This window comes from Coregonus lavaretus, assembly GCF_964263955.1.
Source record: "Coregonus lavaretus genome assembly, chromosome: 27".
Classification (NCBI taxonomy): domain Eukaryota; kingdom Metazoa; phylum Chordata; class Actinopteri; order Salmoniformes; family Salmonidae; genus Coregonus; species Coregonus lavaretus.
This window is the reverse complement of record NC_140014.1, coordinates 23,939,438-23,961,738: the sequence shown is the minus strand read 5'-3', so window position 1 is coordinate 23,961,738 and position 22,301 is coordinate 23,939,438. Positions and strand designations below refer to the sequence as shown.

The following is a 22,301-nucleotide window of genomic DNA, read 5'->3' as shown; positions in this document are numbered from 1 at the left end:
TTTTTAAACGGTTGTGTTTTTAGATGTGTATTATGCCTGGGTTTAGACCATCTAGACTACATTTCACTGTTGTGACCCAAAGCGTGCTTGAGAGCCCTGAAAGAAACTCAGAACTATTTTCTTGTTTGTCCATATGTATTGTGTTTATAATGAAATAATTAAATTACTTGTTTTTAGCCATTTCTGTGTGTAAAAAATGATTTAGAGGTATTGGCTCTGATATTGGGCCCCTGTATTGTGTAATGAGAAATTGCTACATGCATTGAGAAGAGAATGGGGTGGGGAAAAGTCGAATTCAGGAAGTACAGTTTCACTGTAATAAACGTTTGCCCCTAGGAAAAACATTGTATGTATGTATATGGTAATTGATTTCATTCAGATTGTCTGGAGAGGTCAAGGCACTGCTTGATTTTCTGGCAAGTGTTCGGCGGTTGCGCATTGAGTTTACTGCAACCTCTAAGTAAAATCACATGATGTGTATCTTGTCATATGACATTGATGAGGGCGACAAGCAACCAGAGGCAAGCAACCAGCGACTCACTGTGGACTTCACTTCACTAAAAGAAAGAACCTAAACTGTCAGGAATGAAATTCTTTAAAACTTTTTTGTGACTCTGCCGATAATATTTGGAGTATGGAATGTTGGGGAGTTTTGTCTACGATCGCTGCCGCCTGTCTGCTAGGTAAGGTTGGTGGTTTGTTGTCTTGGCTAATCAACATTAACGTTAGCTGTAGCAGGCAGCACTCTGCTTTTAGATATCTAGATATGACTAAAGGCAATTTGTCCTCATGGGATTATTTGAGGTACTCACCCACCCACCCACTTGTGCCACTGGCACTGTACAGAGAGACCTTGTAAACTATTTGTAAACTTTGGCAAGACAGCCACACCATTCAATATATCACAATTATGATTTGATTTGACATATTTTACAAAACGTGATAGAACTTTAATTGGATATAATTCAAAACGTTCATAAATGACAATGCAAAATTGCACTGCTTTGCAACATTGTTGCATAAGTGCAGCTATAAACGTTTATGATAATTAACATTCTGCTTCATGTGAATACATTTTTTATATTTTATTAATCAAGCCCTGTACATTCAAGAGTAGTTAACACATTTACCAAAACGGTAAATTACCCAAGCAGTTCCCCGTGCTCTGGCAATCTCAACTCCATAGACTATACTGTACAGTACACACAGAGGGCCCTGGCCAACTCTGAGCATTTTGGAGTTTATACCAGAGGAAATCATATGACCTGGTTTTGAATAATTGCAATTCTTGAAGAGGGTGTCTTTCTCTCAGCAAAGCAGCTCAGCTCATGGCTAATGTGATTACTGCCACAATAAGGTCTCTGTTTGCTGCTGCTCTCACTTCTGTTTCCCCAACTCACTGACAGGTCAGACACCATAATGTCTTGTGTTAACGGCGTGTGATAATGAGACATTACTAAGTCCACATCAACTGATCTATTCCACAGCTACATATCCTAAAGAAGACTTACTTTGAAATACTTGTTGTGAAACATTGGCTACCACATTGTGAAATGGATCAGTTGGGTGTGATTCAGAATGGCAGCATCATTGTAAGATATCAAAGGAATGAGGAAGTAGACTTCTAAAATCTTTCATGTTGGAACTTTGTGCCATTCTTTGATTAGAAACAAGGCTTTTAATTCATACTCTCATCTTCCCCCCCAAACCACATGTGTTTTACAATGTATAAGACCACAAAAACAACAAAAGGGATTTGGAGAATATGCCACAAATGCCTATTACTGATGGATTTTCCTCAAACAGTAAGGGTTGAAATCTGTGGATGTCTACTGTGGATGTCTACTGATTACAGTGAGGGGAAGGTTACAGTGCCGTGAAAAAGTATTTGCCCCCTTTCTAATTTTCTCTACTTTTGCATATTTTTTATTCGGAATGTTATCTGAACTTCAACCAAAACCTAATATAAGATAAAGGGAACATGAGTGAACAAATAAAAACAATTACATACTTATTTCATTTATTTCATGAACAAAATTATGCAGCACCCAATGCCCATGTGTGAAAAAGTAATTGCCCCCTTACACGCAATAATTGGTTGTGTCACCTTTAGCTGCAATGACTCCAACCAAACACTTCCTGTAGTTGTCGATCAGTCTCTCACGTCACTGTGGAAGGATTTTGGCCCAGTCTTCCATGCAGAATTGCTGTAACTCAGTGACATTTGTGGGTTTTCAAGCATGAATTGCTTGTTTCAAGTCCTGCCACAACATCTCAATTGGGATTAGGTCTGGACTTTGACTAGGCCATTCCAAAACTTCAAATTTGTTGCTTTTTAGCCATTTTCATGTAGACTTGATTGTGTGTTTTGGATCATTGTCTTGCTGCATGACCCAGCTGCGCTTCAGCTCACAGACGGATGCCCTGACATTATCCTGTAGAATTCTCTGATACAGAGCAGAATTCATGGTTCCTTCTTTTAAGGCAAGTTGTCCAGGTCCTGAGGCAGTAAGGCATCCCCAAACCATCAGACTACCACCACCATGCTTAACCGTTGGTATGAGGTTCTTACTGTGGAATGCAGTGTTTGGTTTTCACCAAGCCTAATGGGACCCATGTTGTCCAAAAAGTGAGACTTTTGAAACCTCTGTCCATAGAACATTCTTCCAAGAGTCTTGATGATCATCCAGGTGCAACCAGGTGCTTTTTGGCGAACTTGATTCAACTTTTGGATGACATGGGTCCCATTATGCCATAGAGAAAATCAGAAAGCGGGCAAATACTTTTTCACGGCACTGTAGGTGTTACACGACCTCCTGCAATGGGTTAAGCCATCAAATACCGATCTCCGATTACCTTTTTTCTTCTGAACCATACTAATTAGTTATTGAACGATTATATGTTTCCAGAAAATCCAGCTTCCCATGTCATGATCTGCTCTATTTCCAGTGTATGCCTTTACCTATCTACCACATTGCTACTTAGGGATTTTTTTTCTTCCTGTTTCTAGAACTATTGCTCTAAAAGTCTGGTTATAACAGGTGTGGTGGTGAGCCAGACGATGGCTCCCACACTGGCTCCTGCTGTGATGAACACCACATTCATTGAAAATGTGACAGCGACCACCACAGTCAGTGAGACCACCACAGTCAGTGAGACCACCACAGTCAGTGACAATGTGACCGCGACCACACCCATGATCCTCAGCACCACATCCCAAGGCTGCTCTGCCCTCAACACCTCCACCTGTGAGCCCTGTGTCCCAGGGTCCTACTCCGACAATGGTGAGTCTAGACGTCCTGTAACCTTACTTACCCTGGTCTGGCAGAAAGATGCTTAGTTTCAGTGAAGGGGCGGTGGGTAGCCTAGCGGTTAAGAGCATTGTGCCAGTAACCCAAATAATTAGTTTTATTTCTCACCACAACCTATAAATTAGGTAGAAACACAGCGCAGCCAATTGATGCAGCACTGTAATGTAGTTTTTACCCATGTGACATCTATTTTTTGTTAAGTGGACAGTGGACATAGGAGTTGTGTTGTTGGTGTGTAGCTTTGCCGTATTATTTGACTACTGAAATTTGTCTGGCCTCTACAGACTTACTAAGTGAAAGATTATTTGGCTCAAATGTAAAATGAAGGTGGTAAATGTTGTAAACAGCACAGCCTGTTCAATAACAGCCTTCTGATCTCTCCCCAGACACCCTGCTGTGTTCCTGCTGCCATGAGCCAGGGCTGTGTATGTTCACTGGGGCTTGCCTTGCATGTTCCAGAGGGTTCTTTCAGCCTCTGGCTGGACAACAGCGATGTCTGCCCTGCAGCCAGGGTTTTTACACCAAGTAAGTCTCTGTCAACTGAGGGCATAGCTGATTCACAAACATTCTGCATACCACTGTTGCATTGACCCTCTTCCTGTTCTCCATCTCACCTTGCAGTTTCACTGGCAGCCCTGTGTGTCAGTCCTGCCCCCCAGGCTCCTACAGCAACAACACAGGCTCCGACTCCTGCCGAAGCTGTTCTCCAGGTATTTATATCAATATTTTTCTGTTTTGGTTGTATAATCATCGCAATAATGACTTACTTGTTACTATTACAGTTATTATATTATAGTGTGTTTGTTTGTTCATCCATGCCCATAGGCAGAGAAAAAGGAGTGAATAAAAAATGAGTAACAACTGATGAAAACAATCAGCTCTCCTGTATAAGAGCTGGGCTTCAGTCATGCACATTCAAGCAATTCAATTGGATGTGTCTGGTTTTTAAATGGAATGTGTTATTTTCAGGTTTCTATACATCAAAACAAAATGCCACATCGTGCAGTCCATGTCAACAGGGAACGTTCTGCAAGTAAGTGGCCCTTATTGTCACCTTCGATTTGTGGTTGCTTAACTAGTGTGGTTTGCACTGCAGCGGGATCTGCTTGAACTCTTAATAATCCACACAACTGTCCCTGTTGCTTGTCTGCAGATCTAACATCACATGCTCCCATCTTATGCAACTGATATTACTTCCCAAAACAGGACACACACACACACACACACACACACAGACACACACATATTGGGTTAGTAGTAGGCATTGAAAAGATTATTTCATAATTTAGTCATCAGACATGGGGTGGTGATAGCCAGCAGTATTAAACAGTATTTTGTAAATAAGTTATTCCCTATTCATTGCACCCTTGTGGTCTTCCTTCCCACAGCTCTTCCAGTTGTGCTCTGTGTCAGATCTGTCCTTCTGGTACAGAGTCTCTGCAGGCCGCTGCTAAGGAGTGCACACCTTGTCGTCCAGGTAACTGCCAGTGCCATCCAACAATATTAACTATGCTATTTCTAATGCATTCAGTGTGTTAAAATATTAAAGGTAAAGAGAATGTTTAAAATGTTTTTCTGAGAATGTTCCATTCAATGTAATATAAAGTAAATATTCAACTATGACTGTATTTGAAGTAGCTCTATTCACAGATGGGTTATCTGGCACTGCATTGATTACATCTATAAACACACTAAATGAAGGCATGATCTACACTGAACAAAAATAACACACAACATGCAACAATTTCACAGATTTTACTGAGTTACAGCTCATATCAGTCAATTTAAATAAATAAATTAGGTCCTAATCTATGGATTTCACATGACTGGGAATACAGATATGCATCTGTTGGATCAGAAAACCAGTCAGTATATGGTGTGACCACCATTTGCCTCATGCAGCGCGACACATCTCCTTCGCATAGAGTTGATCAGGCTGTTGATTGTGGCCTGTGGAATGTTGTCCCACTCCTCTTCAATGGCTGTGCGAAGTTGCTGGATATTGGCAGGAACTGGAAAACGCTGTCGTACACGTCGATCCAGAGCATCCCACACATGCTCAATGGGTGATGTCTGGTGAGTATGCAGGCCAGAACTGGGACATTTTCAGCTTTCAGGAATTGTGTACAAATCCTTGCGACATGGGGCTGTGCATTATCATGCTGAAACACGAGGTGACTGCGGCGGATTAATGGCACGTCAATGGGCCTCAGGATCTCGTCACGGTATCTCTGTGCATTCAAATTGCCGTCGATAAAATGCAATTGTGTTCATTGTCCGTAGCTTATGCCTGCCCATACCATAACCCCACCGCCACCACGGGGCACTCTGTTCACAACGTTGACATCAGAAAACTGTCACCCACACGACGCCATACATGCTGTCTGCCATCTGCCTGGTACAGTTGAAACCTGGATTCATCCATGAAGAGCACACTTCTGGTGAGCATTTGCCCACTGAAGTCGGTTACGACGCCGAACTGCAGTCAGGTCAAGACCCTGATGAAGACGGCGAGCACGTAAATGAGCTTCCCTGAGACGGTTTCTGACCGTTTGTGCAGAACTTCTTAGATTGTGCAAACCCACAGTTTCATCAGCTGTCCGGATGGCTGGTCTCAGACGATCCCGCAGGTGAAGAAGCATGATGTGGAGGTCCTGGGCTGGCGTGGTTACACGACGTACGGCCAGTTCTCTAAAACGATGTTGGAGGTGGCTTATGGTAGAGAAATTAACATTAAATTCTCTGGCAACAGCTCTGTTGGACATTCCTGCAGTCAGCATGCCAATTGTATGCTCCCTCAACTTGAGACATATGTGGCATTGTGTTGTGTGACAAAACTGCACATTTTAGTGCCATTTTATTGTCCCCAGCACAAGGTGCACCTATGTAATGATCATGCTGTTTAATCAGCTTCTTGATATGCCACACCTGTCAGGTGGATGGGATTATCTTGGCAAAGGAGAAAATTGTGCACAACATTTGAGAGAGAAGCTTTTTGTGTGTATGGGAAATGTCGGGGATCTTTTATTTTAGCTCATGAAACATGGGACCGACACTTTACATGTTGCGTTTATTTTTGTTCAGTATAATTTGTTAAGGTAGTACACCGTAATAGCAGAGATTCAGTCAGTTTTAAATGGATGACATCTTAGTGGAGTAATCTGATTAGGATGTATTGCTGAGATGTTTGGTTTTGGACAGGTATGCACAAGGCTCCCCGTCAGAGTATGTGTCAAATCTGCAGCAGCGGCTTCTTCCAGATCCGCTGGGGCCAGGAGACCTGTAACCTCTGCCCCGAAAACCACTACTGCCCAGTCAGTACCACAGCCCTTACTCCCAGTAAACACCTCCAATACTGAAAGTATCCTTAAGGGATTTCCTGACCAACTTTAATGACCAAGGCTCACTTCATCTGTTCCACAGAGTCCAGATGTGAACCCCATCCTGTGCCCTGGCGATGCCTTCTGTCCTGAAGGCAGCACTGCTCCAGGTTACTGCATGGAGACCTTCTTCCGCAAGGCAGGGGAGGAGTGCGAGCTGGCCCCCGTCACCATTGCTCTACTTGTCATTGGAGGAGGAGGTATGTCTGAAGAAACATGTTGAAAATATTGGTGTAGTGGAAGGAAAGTGGTTTGAACTTTAGGCTACAACTTAGATGTTGAAAACCCTTTCATAAGTGAGCAAAAAATTGGCTTCCCATATTTACTTGGTTTTAGTGACCCTTTAATTGAGAAAAGTTGTTCACTGACATGAACCTTGTTTATTTCTTCTAATTGCACTAATTCTATGCATTGTCTGGGCACTACAAAGTACAAATATCCAAATATATGATAGAATTATCTTGTTTAGAGGTAATTTGATCAAGAGGCAACATCTTGTAGCAAAAACAAAGTGAAATAGAAATCATGCTGAAGTAATGGAGTAGTAGTAAGTGAACTTTGTAGTCTTGTTGCATACAGTCTTTTGATGTTGTTTTCTTTATTTTCTCTGGTCCAGTGGCCCTACTTTTCGTCATCCTGCTGGTGTTGCGTCGAAGGCGAGACACAGACGGAGAGCTTTCCCTCGCACGACAACCTCTGTTACGCAAAGAGCGGCCGCAAGGTCGATACTACGGGATCCCATGTGATGCTGAGCCAGTATACGCTGGTTGGTGAACATGTCCCCAGCCCCATCTGATACCTCCAATTATTGGGGTAAAATGTCTGGCTTTTAGAGCAGAATCAACTGAATTCTATGTACCTCAGCTTTGGACTAATGGACCATAAGAGAAAGCAGACTCACACCAAATCCTAACCATGGTTTACCGAATGGCCATTTGAGTACTTTTGATAACTCAACAGCTCTTTCCTGCAGTACATCTTCTAGATGTATTCTTGACAAGCAGACGTGTTTTTTTCTTCTGTATTATGTGCTTTAGTGAAGGCTGACCCCATTACATTTGTTAAAAATAAGAAAAAATGTCATCAAATTAATTGGCTTTCTTTGCATTCCTCTTTAGGTTAATTAGGTCAATGGTTTAAAGAGGCACACTGGATGGTTGAGGAGGGTTGACAAGCGCTTGTTGAGCATCTTATAAGGACTTGGTGACCTTGTGTTATATGAAAAGCACTTTTGTTTTTGTTGATGTTTGTAAATGTTATTGCATTCATTCATGGTAGATCGAAAGTTATGCGTTAAAGATTGTTTTAAGTAAATGTTCCCTTCTGTCACAGAAATAATATTTGCTGGTTATATGGATTAATAATATTGATGATCTGAGGTACTATGTAGGGGTGTAACGATCCATCTACTACATCGATGTATCGATTTATATTCCTATGATCCAACTACATCGATCTGTGCTCGGCGAGTTGGCCTTTTGGACAACATATATCGATCTAACATCGTTTTAAAATGTAATAAATCGATTGTATCGATACTAGGAAATAACCCATTGGATTTAAGCACGTCAGACTTTATATGGATGTTTTTTCTTAGCACTTTTAATGATAAAGGCTTTAAACATTACTCGATTCAGTCTGCCTATCCGTGACGTCATCGCGCCAACAGCAGCGCAAAGACAACAAAACATAGCATGGCGGACGACAGAGGAGAAGCCGACGAGCGAGAAATTATCAAGCCACCATTGCGGTCCTTACAAGAAACAGGAATCTAGGAAACTTCACCTGCACTGTCCAGTATCCAGGTATTTATTTCAGTCACACTGGTTGAATTTTTGGCTAAAAGGTTACTGAATCGATTTCAAGTCACTGAATCGTTTTGGATCGTATCGTTCTAAATGAACCAATATCGTCCTTGAATCGTATCGACAACCACGAATCGTGATACAAATCGAATCGTTGTTAAAACGAATCGTTACACCCCTAGTACTATGTATTATATTTTTTATTGTATATGTTTGAAATGCATCCCATCACATCTATATTCATCATTAGCAATGTTTTTGACCTGTTCTTTAAAATGATAATTTTATGTTTTAAAGAAAAACAGACTCCACTCCAGTGTATATGCTGGAAAAAGCACAATTTTGCACTACATTCAAGTGAAATTCTGTTGTAGAATTACTAGCCTATAAAAGAACTGGATACAGACTGTAGTTATTTCCATGACGCAAGTTTATTAACAAAATGTCTGTAAAACCTCTGCGGTTATGATGAGATGTATCGTCACCCAACATCATTGTTATTTTATACACACAATAAACACCAAAATGACGTTTCATGATGTGTGTCTGTGTGTGCGAGCAAGAAAACGGCAACTTTTTTACAGGATCGCGTACTGATTGTTCCAATGGTACAACGTAGTAGTTAATTGCATGACAAAAAAAGATTGAATCACAGTGGCAAGGAACGTCTCTGGTATGTAATGCTTTGCCACATTATTCAGATGTGGCAAAGCTACCTGTGATCAATTCAAGGTTTTCTGTAAGCTCTATTGCTCTGTTTTACAATCATAATAGCTAATATCTTGCCTAACGAGGCGACTTTCGTGGCCATGATTACCACATTCTAAGGTTATCAAATGCCAGCCAATAGTCTGATTAATCGGTAGCTATACATAGAGTATACAATACAGAATGTTGACTACAATTAATTTAAACTTACTTACCGGTTGTCCTTCTGCTGCTCGAAATTTGAGGCAAAATATCCACAGGTAACTATTGTTTACCCGATTTAGAGAGCTGGTAGGAATGGGTCGGTTAGGCAACAAGGTAAAATTAGTTTTATATTGGATATAAGGATTTCAAACTCCCCCCCGAAAAAAAAATTAAGGTGTGGATTGTATCTCTGTTTTTACCCCACCCAGTAGGTGGCAGCAATACACATTTTTGGATGTAGTCTGCCAATAAAACCTTCAAAGAAGAAATGTGTGGATTGTCCGCCATCCTCCACTGACTCAGAATATACCATTTTCATTGTCATGGCATGCTTGGTTCAATAACTATTAACAAGAGAACCGATTATCAGATATAAAACTAACTTTACCTTGGTGCTGAACCTAACCATATTTAATTTGGTCTTATGTAGCAAAATTTGAAATTGTGTTTTTTTTTAAGTAGACTCAGAGCTAGAAAATGGTATATCATACACTACAGTTGAGGAACAATGGTAAAGTAATTCTGCTTTGAATGTTGATAAACTTGTAAACCCACTTTTGAGAAAATGGCCTTTGAATGTTTTGGTTCACCGACTGGAGAGCTCTTCTTTGTCTGCACCCATTCAGCATCTTTCACACCCTCTTAAGCCTTAACCCCACCCATCTCTTTAAGGATTCACATGTGAGACCATGTGCTAAACAGAGTGAGTACAGTAGTGTACTAAACAACCAAAGATGTCAAGACTAAAGGCTGGTTTATACTACGTCTATCGACATGGCTGTAGACAGTTGTCGCAGTGACATCATGAACATTAGATTGTCGTCCGACATCAAACTTGTTGTTGTTATGAAAAAGTATAAACACAAAAACTACAGGCTGCTTGACATCAGCAGCCTGGTGGTCCAGAATGGCATAACTGGTGTATTTAAACACCAATGCACCCATCCGTTTTAAAAATGAATTTAGGATGTGTCAATCTAGCAAACCAGGCAACTAAAAGTACTTTCTAAATAATGTTTTGGTTAGTTTCTAGCTTGTTAGTTAGCTAGCGAACGTTAAATTAGCTGGCTAGCCAGTTCAAATCATGACCATATCATATCTGACAAGGTCTTAACTTTAGCTAATTTGTTTTCATTATTACAGGAAAATAAACTCACTACAAGATCATTATTTACAAGTTAATGGCGAGCTAATTACAGAAAATAGCTTATGGTTGTGAGTGTGACAAAATAAAAGCAGGGCATTCTACCGGAGAATTTTAGAAGTTGGACACTGTCTCATTGGCCTGACGTTATATCCTAATTTGACTTTGGTGCAGGTCATATTGTTCTTCACATTACCATCTCTGGTAAACACACATTATATCAAATAAAATCAAAGTTTATTTGTCACATGCACAGGATACAGAAGTTGTAAACGGTACAGTGAAATGGTTACTTGCACAGTGGAGTCTTTTGTTTAGGCAACTAAAAGTAACTTTCTAAACAATGTTTTGGTTAGTTTCTAGCTTGTTAGCTAGCTAGCTAAACAATTAACCATACTCCCAACTCGTAACGTTACTACCCTGCATGAATCTGCAGGTAGCTAACCAACTAGGTTCAATGTTAGCTAGTTAGCTAACATTAGGCTATAACTAGCAATGCAAATGGCTCTGAGATATGAATAATATTGCTACACAGATCATACACGTAATGTTAGCTACCGAGCCAGCCAGCTAACAATAGCTAGCTAGCTAATAGTACGCTTTAACTTGAAAACAACTTTCTGACAAAATTTGAAACATATAATATCTGAAAATGTAACTAGCTACACTCTCTTACCTGTATACATGTATGAATGCTTCTCCCTCTCTGTCACGGATGCCATTGTTGCCCTCAGTTTGAAGATGTAATCCGGAGACGGGTGTTTTATACAACAGCCTGTGTTCTCTTTTCAACTCCCTCCGCATATTTGCAATCAAACGCCATAATTTTCTCCATCTCCTTAGCTATCATACTCTGCTTCCACCGGGCATTCAGCTGATTTAAAAACTCGGTCCTCCAGAAAGTGGAGAGCAACACTTTTGCAGTTCTTCATGATATCTTTCAAAAACAGCCACGTAAAGGATTTACCTACACATACTGAGCAGCTCATGTTATAGACAGAAGCGTGCTACATGGCAGACCAATCCGAACTCATCTCTTGGCATGTCCAGCCCATCCATTATCTCAGCCAATTATGGCCAGCAGCGGGAATTTTCCTGTCTTTTTCCGTGGCTAAACCAACTAGATTCAAGTTTTAATGTCACATGCACAAGTACAGTGAAATGCCTTTCTTGCAAACTCAAAACCCAACAATGCAAAAATCAATAACAATGTATTACTTAAAAAAAATAAAAAAAATACAAGAAATAAAAATAGGAAATATGAAATACACAATAAAGTAAGTTAGCATACTGTTTACAGGAAATATTTAAGTCAGATCCAATACCATATTTACATGTGCAGGGATACTGGAGTGATGGAGGTAGATACAGTGGGGGGGAAAAGTATTTAGTCAGCCACCAATTGTGCAAGTTCTCCCACTTAAAAAGATGAGAGAGGCCTGTAATTTTCATCATAGGGACACGTCAACTATGACAGACAAATTGAGGAAAAAAATTCCAGAAAATCACATTGTAGGATTTTTAATGAATTTATTTGCAAATTATGGTGGAAAATAAGTATTTGGTCACCTACAAACAAGCAAGATTTCTGGCTCTCACAGACCTGTAACTTCTTCTTTAAGAGGCTCCTCTGTCCTCCACTCGTTACCTGTATTAATGGCACCTGTTTGAACTTGTTATCAGTATAAAAGACACCTGTCCACAACCTCAAACAGTCACACTCCAAACTCCACTATGGCCAAGACCAAAGAGCTGTCAAAGGACACCAGAAACACAATTGTAGACCTGCACCAGGCTGGGAAGACTGAATCTGCAATAGGTAAGCAGCTTGGTTTGAAGAAATCAACTGTGGGAGCAATTATTAGGAAATGGAAGACATACAAGACCACTGATAATCTCCCTCGATCTGGGGCTCCACGCAAGATCTCACCCCGTGGGGTCAAAATGATCACAAGAACGGTGAGCAAAAATCCCAGAACCACACGGGGGGACCTAGTGAATGACCTGCAGAGAGCTGGGACCAAAGTAACAAAGCCTACCATCAGTAACACACTACGCCGCCAGGGACTCAAATCCTGCAGTGCCAGACGTGTCCCCCTGCTTAAGCCAGTACATGTCCAGGCCCGTCTGAAGTTTGCTAGAGTGCATTTGGATGATCCAGAAGAGGATTGGGAGAATGTCAGATGAAACCAAAATACAACTTTTTGGTAAAAACTCAACTCGTCGTGTTTGGAGGACAAATAATGCTGAGTTGCATCCAAAGAACAGCATACCTACTGTGAAGCATGGGGGTGGAAACATCATGCTTTGGGGCTGTTTTTCTGCAAAGGGACCAGGACGACTGATCCGTGTAAAGGAAAGAATGAATGGGGCCATGTATCGTGAGATTTTGAGTGAAAACCTCCTTCCATCAGCAAGGGCATTGAAGATGAAACGTGGCTGGGTCTTTCAGCATGACAATGATCCCAAACACACCGCCCGGGCAACGAAGGAGTGGCTTCGTAAGAAGCATTTCAAGGTCCTGGAGTGGCCTAGCCAGTCTCCAGATCTCAACCCCATAGAAAATCTTTGGAGGGAGTTGAAAGTCCGTGTTGCCCAGCGACAGCCCCAAAACATCACTGCTCTAGAGGAGATCTGCATGGAGGAATGGGCCTAAATACCAGCAACAGTGTCTGAAAACCTTGTGAAGACTTATAGAAAACGTTTGACCTGTGTCATTGCCAACAAAGGGTATATAACAAAGTATTGAGAAACTTTTGTTATTGACCAAATACTTATTTTCCACCATAATTTGCAAATAAATTCATTAAAAATCCTACAATGTGATTTTCTGGATTTTCTTTTCTCATTTTGTCTGTCATAGTTGACGTGTACCTATGTTGAAAATTACAGGCCTCTCATCTTTTTAAGTGGGAGAACTTGCACAATTGGTGGCTGACTAAATACTTTTTTTCCCCACTGTATGTACAGGGGTAAGGGGACTAGGCAACAGGATATAAGATAAACAGAGTAGCAGCAGTTTGCATGTGAGTGTGTTTGCGGGTCTGTAGAGTCAGTATAAATGTATGTGCATATTATGTGTGAGTGAGAAAAATTATGGAGTTTGTGTGTTGGAGTGACAGTGAGTGTGTAGGGCCCTGTGAGTGTGCATAGAGACAGTGCAAATATTGAAATAGAAGGTCAATAAAAGTACAAGGTAAACTCAGTCCGTGTAGCTATTTAGTTAGCTATTTAGCAGTCTCATGGCTTGGGGATAGAAGCTGTTCAAGAGCCTGTTGGTGTCAGACTTGATGCACCGGTACCTTTTGCTGTGCGGCAGCAGAGAAAATAGTCCATGGCTTGGGTGGTTGGGGTCTTTGACGATTTTCTGGGCCTTCTTTTCACGCCGCCTGATATAGAGGTCCTGGATGGCAGGGAGCTCGGCCCCAGTAATGTACTGTGCTGTCCGCACAACCCTCTGTAGCGCCATGCAATCGAGGGCGGTGCTGTTGCCATACCAAGCAGTGATGCTTCTGTAATATGATTCCACCTTATTCCTATATTGTCCTTTTGCTCATTTAATGACTCTGCGGGGGTCATAGCGGGCCTTCTTGTACTTATTCCTGTCTTCGGTCGTAGCATCAGGGTTGTCCTGAGTGGCGCAGTGGTCTAAGGTACTGCATCGCAGTGCTAACTGTGCCACTAGAGATCCTGGTTCGAATCCAGGCTCTGTCGCAGCCGGCCGCGACCGGGAGACTCATGGGCGGCGCACAATTGGCCCAGCGTCGTCCAGGGTAGGGGAGGGAATGGCCGGCAGGGATGTAGCTCAGTAGATAGAGCATGGCGTTTGCAACGCCAGGGTTGTGGGTTCGATTCCCACGGGGGGGTAGTATAAAAAAAGATGTATTCACTAACTGCAAGTCGCTCTGGATAAGAGCGTCTGCTAGATGACTAAAATGTAAATGTACAATAGCTCTGTGTACGGTAGCCCTGGTCTTTAGTTTAGCGCCAACCTCTGTGTTCATCCAGGGCTTTTGATTGGGGAAGCAGCAAACCCTCACCGTGGGTAATGAAGCAGGTGATGGAGGTTGTTAGCTCATCATTGTTATTGGTGGAGTCTCAAAACATATTCCAATCAGTGTTAGCAAAAGAGTCCTGTAGCATAACCTCTGATTCTGGTGAATCACAGGTACTTCCTGTTTCAGCTTCTGCTTGTAAACAGGAAGCAAGAGTACGGATTCATGATCTGATTTGCCGAATGGCAGACGAGGAAAGGCCTTGTATGGTTGCTTGTGGGTAGAATAGCAGTGGTCTAGGACTTTTATCGCCCCTAGTGGCGTTGGAGACGTGTTGATGGGAGTTGGGCATCACGTGTCTTAGTGACGCCTAATTAAAATAGCTGGCAACCAGAAAGGCAGCCTCTGGTGTTAGGGTTTTTCCTGCTTGTTTATAGCTTTGTACAGTTCGTTAAGTGCCAGCTTGTTATTTTGATTGTCCTGAGGTTGAATGTATACAGCAGTCACGATAACAGCTAACAACTCCCTCGGGAGGTAGAAGGGTCGTCATTTGACCATCGGGTATTCCAAGATGGGTGAACAGTGGGTCGACACTTCCACCGCACTGGAATTATCACACCAGTTGGAGTTGATGAAGAGGCAATCCTGAGGTTGAATGTATACAGCAGTCACGATAACAGCTAACAACTCCCTCGGGAGGTAGAAGGGTCGTCATTTGACCATCGGGTATTCCAAGATGGGTGAACAGTGGGTCGACACTTCCACCGCACTGGAATTATCACACCAGTTGGAGTTGATGAAGAGGCAAACCCCCCCCCCCCCTCGATTTCCCCAACTCCTCTGTCCTGTCCGCCAGGTGAATGGAGAATCCATCGAGTTGGATAGCCGTGGGGGTATCTTGTCTGAGAGCCATGTTTCTGAAAATCAAAGAATATTGCAGTTCTGAGAGGCCCGTTGGTAGCAAATCCGCCAACAGAGGGGATCCATCTTATTATCAAGTGACTGTACATTATGAAGAGGTGGCCGGTTTTCCCTTCGCCTTAATCTCACCAGGATCCCCCCTCTCTTGCCTCTGAAACGCCTGCGTTTCCTTCTGTGTAGGCCGAAAATTAGGTTGGAATTACAGAGAGAGCCCAGGGCAGATGAGTCGAAGTAGAAGACAGAATTGGGGTAAGTAACTGCTGATCTGTTGTTCAAGAGTTCTTGTCTGTTGTAAGAAATAATAGCGGATACATTTCATGAAAATAAAGTAAAAATAAACAACAAAATCACAAAATGGCTAAATTGGGGCGGAGCTTGCAAAACGCCAGCCATCCATGAAGTAATGACGTGTGACATATGCCTAGTTTCCTGAAACTAGTCACATACAAAAGTCTAAACAATACTTTCCTGTGTATATTTTGTCTAAACTTTCGAGCAGCAGAAGGACAAACCGCACTAGCCTAAAGGCCAGCAGATGGCGATATTGAGTCATTTCATCTTACCGTCCAAACGCATTGTATGCAGTCGGCAATACATTCTTATCCCTCGTGGACCAGTTCGTACCTAAAACATTCTCCATTCAGGCTGCATAGGCTTCGATATCCTCCTTAATTTTTTTTAATGGCGAGAAGGCGTGGGAAAAAACGGGGAAAATATGCGTGCTTTCATTATGAAACACATTTTCCACCATCATGCTAGAGTGGCTAAATGCCCATCATGTTTAGGGTCATGTATGCCCCCATAGGATGATAATGCCCCCATCCACAGGCCAAGAGTGATCTGATGAGCATGAAAACAATGTAAACCATATGCCATGGCTGTCTGTCACCAAATCTCAACACAATTAAACACTTATGGAAGATTTTGGAGCGGTGCCTGAGACAGCGTTTTCCACCACCATCAGAGCTTCAAATAATGGAATTTATTTTGGAAGAAGGGAGTCACATCCCTTCAGTAGCGTTTCAGACACTTGTAGAATCTATGCCAAGGTGCATTGAAGCTGTTCTGGCTCATGGTGGCCCAATACCATATTAAGACACTTTTATGTTAGTGTTTTGTTTAGTTTGGCAGTTACCTGTATATGCAACTGTTATCAGCTGTGAAAAAAGTAGCTATATGGCTTCCCTAATTTTAGGAATTTCTTTCTCTTGTATTGATAGGCTTGCTGAGGCCGTTGACTCTGTTTGCCAGGGGGCAGCAGATATGTCGCTTCTCCACCATAATCCATAATCAAACCGTGCAGAGTTCTGTGCTTACTACCCCTGCATGGGCTTGTCTGTCTGCTAAAGCCTTCCAGACACCCCAACAGAGCATCCTGCAACGGTGAGGGCTGGAATGGCATAGTACTGCTTAGCTTGATCAGATGCAACCTACCAAGTTCTATTGTGCAGATTCAATTCATTAAGTGCAATTTGCTTTTTTTACTATTCATGTTTACCTAGCTTTTGTTTCAATTGTTTCTTTGAAAGATGAATCAATAAAATCCATTAATAAGATGTTGGCAGGCATATCCACTGGCTTTGTTTGTTTGAATGACATGAAACTGGAAAGGTTTTATTTAATTTATTTGTACTAATTTGGGTGGGGCTTGGTTCTTGCAGGGTTGCACCTCTCATTCCCAGCCGGGTCCAGCAGCCAAGCAGAAACCTCACGTACATCAGCCTGAAGAAGGGGAGGAGGAAGTCTGTGAAATCAGTGGTGAAGAGGTTCATGCGGCTGCACTGTGGCCTATGGATTAGACGCAAGGTAATGTAGTGTCTCTCATTCTATGTTTTCCTTAGTTTCTGAAACCATAAAGGTTGTGTAAATGACCTTATCTCAGTGTCTCCTCTGTCTTTGAATTGACACTGCTGGTTCTCAACAGGCTGGATACAAGACAAAACTGTGGAAGAAATTGCCTGCCAGAAAGAAGCGTTTAAGGGAGCATGTGTTTTGTAGCGAAACACAGAACAAGCTCTTGGACAAAATTACCACAAAATTCTGGAAGAGGGGGAACTGGTTTGTCAATGATCCCTACAAGAAATACCATGAACGTGTCTCAACCTAAAAGTCTAATAGCCGGTGGCTTCTTTAGCAACAAAACTGATGTGTGCGCAACCCTTGGGGCAAAACAGACAGGGTTGGCTTAGAATCAAAGGATTGTTGACATGTAAACTATATTTCCTCTCTAAAATTTTTTTGAAAATAAATGTGCACAATGAGCACTTCTCTCAAATACACCGGTACAGTTGTTGGTTAGCTAGTGAATTTTAGACATATTAGCATAGACGTGACATGAGTCAAAACACCTAAAAAAATACACTTTATCAATAACATGATACATCAAGCTGAAACCAGCCACCTACTATTCCCCACATGGCAGCTTCTTGTCATTGTTGCTATCTGACTGTCCAGAATCATAACCCCACACGGCCTTCGGTCTCCAGAATCATAACCCCACACGGCCTTCGGTCTCCAGAATCATAACACCACACGGCCTTCGGTCTCCAGAATCGTAACACCACACAGCCCCCACCCCCCACCACACCCACGTAGATGGATTTAGGTTGTGATGGTACAGCTGGAAATATCATTGTCTTGTCGCAGTCGTTGAATCAATTATCTAAAATATTTGTTTAAATGTATTACCTATTAAAATATAATACAAAAAATAAATAAGCCACAGCAGCACATTCTCATTTATTGACTGTTATCAGTTCACCAACAGAAATACTGATGATACAGAGCAGTGGAGGCTGCTGAGGAGAGGACGGCTCATAATAATGGCTGGAACGGCGCGAATGGAATGGCATCAAACCATGTTTGAAGTATTTGATACTATTTCACCTATTCCATTCCAGCCATTACCAAGAGCCTGTCCTTCCCAATTAAGGTGACACCAACCTCCTGTGATAGAGAAAGCACTTTTAATGACCAGTCATTTTAGACCATCATTCCTGTCTTTCACATCTTTTTTTCTGAAATTCACAATCAAGTTTGAGCATTGTGAGTGATTATGGCCTGCCAGAAGGTACTTTTTACCCCGAGACCATCCGAGAGAAGAGAGGAATGTGGGCTTTTTATTCCAAAGAGATAAGACCTGTTCCTCAAACAATTTATTTGAATCTAGGTTGTAGAAACCTATGTATTTGTCCATGAGAAGAACTTTCCTGACCTTGTCACAAAGTGTTTCAAAATAATAATGTAAATCATTTTCATATTTACTAAATAACAAACATCATTTTTAAAATTTTATTTAACATTTATTTAACTAGGCAAGTCAGTTAAGAACAAATTCTTATTTACAATGACGGCCTACACCGGCCAAACCCCTACAACGCTGGGCCAATTGTGCGCTGCCCTATGGGACTCCCAATACAGCCTGGAATCGAACTAGGGGGTCTGTAGTGACGCCTCAAGCACTGAGATGCAGTGCCTTAGACCGCTGCGCCACTCGGGAGCCCATCATGCAATGATGACTTTCCTTTACCAGCTGCTAGATGGCAATGATTCACTTTATTTTTCAAAAATTGATTTAAAATTCTACCACAGGTCAAATATCTGCTCATGAATAGCCTATATCCCCCCCCCCCCCCCAAATCAAATTAGAAGGAAACTCTTACTGATATTCCATGTGCAAACAAGTTTATACCTAAATGTTTCTACCGGAAAGGGTTTGAATTTGATGTGTAAACTGAACACATTTACCTGAGGAGAAGCTTTCATTTCTAATTTAAGCTACTGTATTGAGAACAGTGAACAAAAAAAGAAAATGCTGCCCAAGCATAAGATTTAGTGATGCATTGTGTAATAGCCAAGTGAATTCACATACCTACAGTGCAGAAACGTTCATTTAAGACATAGACGGTATGTCATTCACTACTTTTGGCAAAAACACTTTCCCAATATTCATGTCATTTACAGAAGGTTAGGAACCTGCCTATAGGAATTGCTATGCCCTCACAGATATAGGCAATAGGCAGGTGTGAGAGAGGAATTAGAAATTCCTCTCTCACATTGGCTGGGAAAAGACAGGTCGACAATTGTGGCTACACTGAGAAAAGTAGAGTTTTAAGTAAGAACCGTGAGTTGACAATTGCTCAGTGAAAGCAGAGTATTGCACAGTGTTTTTAGACTCGGAGAAGGACCAGAGTATATAGCCCTTGCCACTGGCTATCTTTTGTTATACAATAGCTATACACTTCAAAGTATGTTTTGTGTGCTAAACCTGAAAATACTAAAATGTATGGTGATGCCTATAAGACATGAGTAACACAAACTTTTACAAAACAATTGAATGACACACTTAAATGCCAGATAATTCATAACGAGATTGAAAAGTTGATTGTCATGATTTCTGCTACTTAGAGCAATTTATTCATTTGAATACTAACTAATCCCATGTAATAATCATTTTGGTAATGATCTATAACATGGTGATCAGTGAACTAAAGAGGGCAAGTGAGTCAAATCCTTCATTACTGAGTATTTGACCCTGCTACTCTGCTGGTGACTGATTCCATCTCAAACAGTGACCAAGTAGCCACAAAATGATATAGTGACTATACATTCTGTTTTATGACACATGACCAGAGACACATACATGCATTTGTCTCTAAACATAATATAAAAAAAACTATCTGAATGACAAATACACACACACACTGTACATACATACAAAAAGTATTCAATGACCGACTAATCAATCCAAATGTCTGTACACTATGGAACCCACTCGTGTGCTACCTTGATGGCACACACCCTCTGTCTCCTTCACACTACAGTATGTGCCAGATGTACTACAGTCGCTAGTGAAAGTCTACACACCCCTTGCACAGTCGTCACATTTTGCTGCCTTAAAATTTAATCTAAAAGGGATTCAATTTGATTGTTTTCCTATCTACACAACCTACTCCACATTTTCAAAGTGAAGGAAAAATTATAGAAATGTTTCTAAATTACTAAGAAGTACAGAATGAGGATGTACTGATTGCGTATGTCTTCATTCCCCAGAGTTAATACTTGGTTTAAGCAACTTTGGCAGCCATTACAGTTCTGAATCATTTAGAATAATATTCTACCAACTCTTAGAGCAACATATAGCCATTGTTTTTGTCAAATTGCTCAAGCTCAGTACATTTGGTTGGGAATCATTGATGGACAGCAATATTGTCTGATTATTTAAGCAGATTTAAGTCAGGATGGAGATTGGACTATTCATGAACACTCAACACCTCTTGGATAGCCATTCTTGTGTGTCTTTGTTATAAAAATGTGTGTAATTGTCCCATGGAAAACTACAACTCTATCCAAGGGTTAGGTTTTCAGAAGACTGAGACGGGTTTTCCTCTAACTTTTTACCTGGGCTTTGCTCCTTTCATATTTCTTTTGATCCTGACAAACTCCCTGCCGGTGACAAGCATGCCCATAGCATAATGCTTCCACCACAATTACACAAATGTTTATGCCAAAGACACACCAGAATGTCTTTCCAAGAGACTGTTCCTGAGTGGTCTAGTCTCAACCCTGACTTACATTTGCTTGAAAATCAGAGACAAGGTTTGAATGTTTTTTTCCATCAATGATTCCTAACCAAATGTACTGAGCTTGAGCAATTCTGACAAACAACGGACATATGTAGCCCTATGAGTAGTGCAGAGTTGGTAGAATTGTATTCCAAATGATTCACAGCTGTAATAGCTGACAAAGGTGCTTCCATCAAGTATTAACTCAGGTTTTTATTTATTATTAATTAGGAAACATTTCTATATTCAAAGACCTCTTGAATTTAAATTTCAAGCCAGCCTTGGAGAAGGCCAAGCAGGACCTCTATCGCTGGTCGACACTCCCCATATCACTCACGCACAGAGTCAAGATGGTCATCATGCCAAGATTCCTGTATCTGTTTCAAACAATTCCTATCTTTATAGCAAAATAGTTTTTTAAAGAACTGGATAGACATACCTACTTTCATTTGGAATAAAAAGATCCCACGGTTGCGTAAAGCATTTTTCGAAAGACAAAAAGGAGAGGTGGGTCTTGCCCTACCCAATTTCTTCCATTACTACCAAAAATGGTTCTACCTGGAACCAAAAAGGGTTATCCTATGGGGACAGCCGAAGAACCCTTTTGGAAACTTTTTTTCTAAGTGTATGGTCTCAGTTTAGGATCCACTTTGGACATAGACAAGCGATCTCATCCATGCCTTTTATTTCCAACCCACTTTTCACACCCTACCACATAGACACAGCCTTCCAGCTATGGTTTCAGAAAGGATTGACGAGTAACAGACCTTTTCCATGACTGTGTATTTATTCTCTTTGAACATCTAGTTAGAGAGCACAGTACCCCAGACACATTTCTTCAGGTACCTGCAGATACACAACTTTACAAAAAATATTTTCCCGTCTCTCCCACCCACCAGCTGGCTTGATGAATGTTTGAACCTGGATCCCTAAGTAAAGGGACACATTTCTATGCTGTATGACATTATTCAGAATATTGCATGCCCCACTCTTGACCATGTAAAGTGTTCATGGGAGGAAGAGTTTGGAAGCGAGATCTCCGATATCACCTGCATTCTGCAATCCTGGGTTACTACAGTTTAAAGTATTTAATCGCCTACACTTTTGCAGGAGTAGACTTGCCAGATTGTATCCAGATATAGACCCAACCTGCTCTAGATGTCATCAGGCACCCGCCACTCTGTATCACATGTACTGGTCATGCCCGACACTAGTTCCATTCTGGTCCTCTATCTTTGAGACTTTCTCATATACAGTTGAAGTTGGATG

The 22,301-nt window shown here is 41.4% G+C and overlaps 2 protein-coding genes across 6 annotated transcripts; both read left to right on the top strand.

The window, feature by feature from the left end:
• Positions 1-487: 487 nt before the first annotated feature.
• LOC311102420 (uncharacterized protein) lies at positions 488-9,030 on the top strand. 5 transcript variants are annotated; one of them, XM_084143771.1, is made up of 10 exons: positions 488-683; positions 3,011-3,284; positions 3,698-3,836; positions 3,933-4,021; positions 4,281-4,344; positions 4,700-4,788; positions 6,513-6,625; positions 6,735-6,891; positions 7,308-7,457; positions 7,810-9,030. In XM_084143771.1, exons 2-10 carry the CDS (start codon positions 3,062-3,064, stop codon positions 7,812-7,814), a joined length of 1,029 nt encoding a protein of 342 aa, XP_083999897.1. In that variant the 5' UTR covers positions 488-683; positions 3,011-3,061; the 3' UTR covers positions 7,815-9,030. The 5 variants fall into 5 exon arrangements, with proteins under 5 accessions (XP_083999897.1, XP_083999895.1, XP_083999896.1 ...); XM_084143769.1 differs by having other exon boundaries at positions 495-683; positions 3,042-3,284; XM_084143770.1 differs by having other exon boundaries at positions 495-683; positions 7,308-7,504.
• A 5,845-nt stretch (positions 9,031-14,875) lies between these two features.
• On the top strand, positions 14,876-18,174 carry LOC311102438 (large ribosomal subunit protein bL35m-like). The gene is made up of 4 exons (XM_084143794.1): positions 14,876-15,717; positions 16,689-16,851; positions 17,130-17,274; positions 17,393-18,174. Exons 1-4 carry the CDS (start codon positions 15,690-15,692, stop codon positions 17,573-17,575), a joined length of 519 nt encoding a protein of 172 aa, XP_083999920.1. The 5' UTR covers positions 14,876-15,689; the 3' UTR covers positions 17,576-18,174.
• The last annotated feature ends 4,127 nt before the right edge of the window (positions 18,175-22,301 follow it).